The sequence below is a fragment of the Athalia rosae genome, chromosome 4, assembly GCF_917208135.1.
Source record: "Athalia rosae chromosome 4, iyAthRosa1.1, whole genome shotgun sequence".
Classification (NCBI taxonomy): domain Eukaryota; kingdom Metazoa; phylum Arthropoda; class Insecta; order Hymenoptera; family Athaliidae; genus Athalia; species Athalia rosae.
Window position 1 is genome coordinate 150245 of NC_064029.1, and position 6257 is coordinate 156501.

The 6257-nt window shown below is 44.3% G+C and overlaps 1 protein-coding gene and 1 long non-coding RNA gene across 2 annotated transcripts; one reads left to right on the top strand and one right to left on the bottom strand.

Annotated features, from left to right (window-relative positions):
- The first annotated feature begins 6 nt into the window (after nt 1-6).
- Nucleotides 7-1664, top strand: LOC125500752. Its single transcript, XR_007278213.1, has 2 exons — nt 7-294; nt 625-1664. It is a non-coding gene; the product is annotated as an uncharacterized LOC125500752 (long non-coding RNA).
- LOC105687612 (solute carrier family 52, riboflavin transporter, member 3-A-like) lies at nt 1283-4875 on the bottom strand. Its single transcript, XM_012403399.3, has 2 exons — nt 4167-4875; nt 1283-3085 (listed from the first exon to the last, which is right to left on the bottom strand). The coding sequence occupies exons 1-2, from the start codon at nt 4379-4381 to the stop codon at nt 1984-1986; spliced, it is 1317 nt and encodes a 438-aa protein (XP_012258822.2). The 5' UTR covers nt 4382-4875; the 3' UTR covers nt 1283-1983.
- Between the last annotated feature and the right edge of the window lie 1382 nt (nt 4876-6257).

The window sequence follows — 6257 nt, forward strand, 5'->3', positions numbered from 1 at the left end:
TTGTCTGCAGCCAACTAAGTTTCCAGTCGCATCTGGGTGATTAATGACGATCGCTCTACTCGGGCTGTTGCGATGAAGAACCGAGATAAGAGCCAGCTTTAAGCGGGGAAAAATTGTCGTATACGCGGGTAGGCTGTGATCGGTAGATAAACATTTTCTACATCGTATAATTCAATGTTGGCGCAGTATTTTAAAGTAAATGTCTATCCACCCGGAGCACACGAAGGACGTGTGTCAACGTGCTCACCGCGGTCGCCGATAACAACCGAATTCACAAGTTGTAGAGTTGATTAGGTAGGTACATTTGCATGAGCGGTACCTGCAACATTGACATGGTTCTGAACATTTAGGAAGCCAAGGATCGAAAATTTTATCAAATTCAGCCGTGTGGACTGATTCAATGATCATCCTGATATAATGACCGTATTGTATCGTGCAACTATACATTATATACAATATATTTTGCGTGTTTCTACGACGTTGTATAAAGGCAGATTGTCGAAAATTCATGATCTGTAGTTTCTCTATTGTAATCGTTGAGATTGGAGGGACAAATGTGTGCACTGCCAGTGATTTGTAAACATTTGATTAATCGTAGAGGTGCAGTAACGAATTGCATTTTAGGTCAACTGAAGATGGCGAAACGAAAGGTGAAAGATCAACGCGGGGGGATTCTCAAATCGGAGTCTTCGATTCGACGATGAGTAGCGTGCAGCTGGATTGCAGGTGATTGGAAAAGGTGCGAAATCCGGGATAATGGCAGCTATATATGATTCGGGGGCGAAAGTAGTAAAGAAGGTAGGCACGTGGCACATAACGTGGCAAGTGTATTCAACACATGGCGAAATGCCGCGTAGGCCGATTACACGCGCGACGAATGTATAGAGCCTACTCGCCACGCGCGATGTACTTGTCGTTGAAATGCTGAGTTTAATCTTCGATACGTTCTTGCGGTTCTTGGTTTTAATTGATTAGGTGACCCCGAGAAGCAAAACATGTCATACTATAACATCCGTTCAAGCCGTAGCATTTGCCGTAGAGTGGCTTCTAGACGTATCGAAAATCATCTAGGTATATGCCAGATGCGTAGTGTTCGGCAGATTTGATAAATGCGACTAGCCGGCCATCGGATTGATCGGCTCGCTTGTCGGTGCACTTTTGAACGCGTTAATTATGACGTCTGCAACTATACTATTTAGGATTTTATATTTTCAGTACACATGCTCAACAGAGCTAATCTGCGAATGAGAAAAATTTGAGAAAGCACAATTATACATATAGATCATATCAACAACGCTGAACGTCTTTATTGTTGCAACAGTTCAACACGATTATAATTGAGGCATACCAGTGTCGATATCACCATGATCTACGATGACGTGAATTCCGACGCCCTCTTCTCGTAGGGATAATAAATAAGATCCGCCTAAAAAAAATCGGTTATTCTCACACATTCCAAAAGTAAGACATCCAAGTACGAGTGTACACCCAAAGTACGACTCGTAGTCACTTACATATACCTATACCGCATCTACTTCTTTCAAATACCTATTTTATATACTTTGATATATATATGTACATACACCATTAACGTTTGTACACTAAACCGAAAGGCCATTTAATAAATATTGTACTATGTATCAATAAAATTGGACTAATAAATTCTCTAAAAAATGTTATCAACTCAGGATACGCCGGAGCGACAATTTTCAAACCCGAAATGTCCGCAGTATGTACATTGATTGCGAGACCGACATACATTTCTCGTGCTCATTATCGTAAGCAAGGTGTACCGATACTCGGTATTTTTGAGTACTCGATTGAATTACTCGTTTAGCTTCTTCGTTTGGTCGAAGGATATTTCAACAACAAGTTAGACGAGGTCCATGTTCAGTGATCGCTGAAGAATAATTTTTTTTTTTTTACAAATACTGAAAGGTTTTGGCTCGGTGCAAGGAATCAGGACATCCGGAACAAATCCTCCTACGTAGCTGCGGTACCTTCGGTAGGATCGTAGTGATCGCAAGATGAGTACGACACGAATATGTTGGTGAATTTGACCAACGAGAACATAATTATCGCACCGCTCATCGAGCCAATTTGGCTCGCTACTCCGGTCCAAAAAAGCCCCCTACCAGGATCAGGCCTAAACAGTGTCGTTATCGCCAGCTTAACGAACCCAACGAGTCCATTGACTACGACCCAAACAACCACGACCATTATTTTCCCCCCAATCGTGTGCTGCAACGGCGGAGAAGGCGACATTAATCCTAGGTAAATGACAAACGAGGCTAGAACAATTATTCCCAAAGTCAAAATACTCAACATCCAAACTTTGATATTTTTCACGAAAAACCCGATGCACATGGCCAAAGGAAGAGCCATCGTACCGAGTGTGACGGCCAGATGGTAGGCCACGTTTCCGTATGGAAGACACGAGTACGACTGGATGCTGGAAAGCCCTGTATTTCCAAGTGCGCATACGACTCCCATCATCAATAGGAGATAGATGTAGGTTTGTTTCGGCATTGTCCACCCCGAATTGGTGTTCTTGTAGGTAGGCAGAGCGTCTGGGTCAGTTGGAAGGGTCTCCGTGCTGCCGGGTGGTTTTACTCGTTCGCTTCGGCTGACTGGGAGGTAGTTAAGTCCGACGAAGGCCAAAAAGCTCAGCGAAAGGAGTGCTCCGAGTATCCCGAAAAAAACTGCGGTCGAGAACTCTGGGTCTTGATAATAGGGAACAAACGGACTCGCGGAATCTGGTTCCGTCGCGTTAACGCACACCGGGTTACCATTGACCCCTTGTATCAGCGCCAAAACGCTGGGGAGGAATCCACTGAGCCCTTCACCCACCAGGTAAGAGACCAAGTAGATTTCACGGTAGTTACGCATGTACGGCATGAAGAGGACCGAACTTGTACACCCCACTACAGCCGCGACGAACATAAAACCCAAGAGCGCCGACGACCTGTCAGCACCGAAGATGTACGTCGCTTCCTGGTGTAAAAAGACCAAACAGAACATCCCCGCCGTGCCAGCACCGAGGAGGCCATAGATGATGAGGTGGTCCCGAGATCGGCTCGCGTACCTGCAAAAGGCGCGATCACGTTTGCATTAGCTTCGACGTGGAAGTGAATATCGCAGGGCCTCGCGATTTCGACCAACGGTTCCGGTCGTTTGGACTTTTATACTCAACGTCTGCGGAGTTTTTGGCTGGTAACGTCAGTAGCCTACGCGAGCTGGTTGGATGCACATGCAAAAACGGTACCAAAACACCACCCGGATTTTGATATAACGGTGCAACATGGTTTATAACGGTATGGCCGGATCACCGGTTATATTGGCAATTATTTTATATTTCGCAGTTGGATCTATCAAAGGACAACCAAAAATCGATCAGCCGCTCGTTACTTTCCGCGCGGTCAGTTAATCCCCGAAAGACCGATGTATACGTGTCGTAGCAGCGTAGCGATAATTCCGTAATATTTTATCTTTACATGCGAACAAGCTGAAACTCCGCGAGTTGGAACCGATCGCTAACAAAGCTTAACAACCGATGCATCGTTATTTAGCGACAATCAGAACCATGCTCTTGGGCAAAGGTCGCTGCTGTCGTGACGTGTATTAGGTATATACGTGATCCAGATGTGGTACGTACGTACGTACGTACACCCATATACGTATAACTGTACGTAGTTATCGATAAGCATCATCGACTGTCTGTGAACTCGTACGCTGGGTTCCAATACGAGTGCAGCCCGGATATTTTATGGCTTGATAAGAATTATCTTATACGTCATGTGGCACGGTAACAAAGCTAGTCTGCACTCTGGGAATTGTTATCGAAAGACGCGTAGTGCAGGGCCGTCTTTACCGTGTGCATTGCATCGAAAATTTGCCTCATTTCTAGCAATAATATCTGAACACGGTTGTCGCTGCGCCAGCGCCTTCAGCTCGACGCTGAAGCTGAATATTCCAATCGCTACGGTTAAAGGCGATTATCGACGTACTATCTAGGAAAAACGAGTTGTCGGTCGCTCTAGGCACCTGTTGGTGAAACGGTACCGTTTGCACAAATGCGAACGCAACGTGGCTACGATTATAACGAATAGTTCCGCCTCCCGTATTGACGGTGATTTCATGTGTTAATGACACTAAATAAAACTTACTTGGTGTACAGGGCGAAGATAAGGGGTCCGAGATTGCCCAGCTGTGATATCACAGATATGAAAGCTGGCAGTTCCCATCCCTCAGGAGCATTGTTAATGAGCAAGGGTAACTGAACGAATATACCGTTCACCCCCAGCCATGTTCCTATACCGAAGGTTAGAGCCAATGCGTCGACGACGATTCGTCGGTCCCTGAACCGTTGCGCGAAGGTCATTCTTTATCGAATTGAGCATTCACTGACACAAAATCCTCCTACGTGTAAAAGAGGTTGGAGGCAAGATAATTAATTTTTTACCAGGGTAAGATTAATTTTTTTTTTCAGTTAGTAGATTATCTCGGAGGTTGTCGGCTGTATTCATCGCGACCTTTCCAGTGAAAATATTCGCGAACGGCTCAAGTTTAGGACGTACGCAAAACCACGACGGCATCACACCGAGCACAAGGCATCACTGGTTAATGGACGCATGGGTGCATAACCTATTTCACAACGTTCACAAGTAACGCAGTCCGCAGTGGGCAAGATCCTCGCGGTCGTCAGTTATCTGTTCGCTTTACGTTTGCGCAATGGGCTGTAGGGTCGTTTTTGCGTAGGGAAACCTTGGTAATCGACCGTGCGATGCGGCTGAGAGATGCCTTTCTACCTAGTAAACGAAACGAGTGATGGCGTTCAAGATTCGAACGTTCATTATTTCTTCGCTATGTTGGAACCGTTGAGTGTAGAACATCTACACTCAACGCTGGAACTAATCGGCTAACCGTTCGCTTATTCCCTGTCGCTGCCACTCGCGACGGTTTTTCCGTTAAACTGGACAATAGCTGATTTGGTTTCGAATCGTACCCTCGCCTAAGCAGAGACATTCTCGTGAAACGTGAAACCTAGGTGCGATTTCATGCTGACGCTTGACGCAGATTTTTAGCGACAAATGTAGTCACGTTGTATCATTTTGACAGATGTGCCATCCAAATTATAAATGGATAATAATCACCATCCATTCATTATGATCGACTGTGATAATAATCACAGATTTATTCCCAATTTTATCCCATTTTTTTTGGTTTTTTGACCAATTTTTCAATTAGCTCATCTCTCCAAGACCCTGAAGACGCATAATGGTATGCAACAAAAGTTACACTATCCCAGATTTATTTCCAAGTTTTTTCTAGTTTTTTTCCGATTTTTCCGATTTTTTCTGAATTTTCCCGATTTTTTCTCGTTTTTTTGAAATATTTTTAGTTTGTGCCGTCCCTGGGTGGGTGCGGGCCCCGAAAATTAATTGTCCGGCACTATTTCTAAGCCCCGCCCCTTTTCTCTGAGCCCCGCCCATCGCAAGTACAGCTAGCGCCATGTGGCGGAATTTTCGTGAACTAAAATCCCAAGTTTCTTGCCCCTTGACGTCAGGCAATGTAATGCGTGAACGAGATGTATTTGGTGTCAATACTTTTCCAGTTTTGCTCTGAGCAATGACAAAACTTTTACAGTTTTTTCTCGCGACAGGGTCAATTGTTTTCCGGCTTCGCTTGGAGAAACGACAAAACTTTTGCTGTTTTTTTTCTCGGAGCAGGGGTCAATAATTTTCCAGTTTTGCTCGGAGAACGGACAAAACTTTTGCCGTTTTTTTCTCGGAGCAGGGGGCAATACTTTTCCGGTTTTTCTCGGAGAAAAGACAAAACTTTTGCCTTTTTAGGATTTTAGTTCACAAAAATTCCGCCACATGGCGCTAGCTGTACCCGCGGTGGGCGGGGCTTAGAGAAAATGGGCGGAGCCTAAAAATAGTGCCGTACAATTAATTTCCGGGCCCCCTACCTACCCAGGGCCGGCACAAATGAAAAATATTTTGAAAAATCAGAAAAAAATCGAAACAAATCGAAAAAAATCGGGAAAAATCGGGAAAAATCGGGAAAAATCAGGAAAAATCGGGAAAAATTGAGAAAAATCGAGAAAAATCGGAAAAATCGAGAAAAATCCGGAAAAAATCGGGAAAAATTGAGAAAAATCCGGAAAAAATTGGAAAAATTCAGAAAAACTCGGAAAAAACTGGAAAACTTTGAAAAAACTAGAAAAAATTTGGGAATAAATCTGAGATAGTGTA

Bases quoted from the DNA above. Each gene is read 5' to 3' on its own strand.
- LOC105687612 (XM_012403399.3), bottom strand. From the start codon at position 4,381: ATGACCTTCGCGCAACGGTTCAGGGACCGACGAATCGTCGTCGACGCA. The intron at 3,086-4,166 runs GTAAGTTTTATT...CGCCTTTTGCAG, and splicing joins ATCTTCGCCCTGTACACCAA to GTACGCGAGCCGATCTCGGG.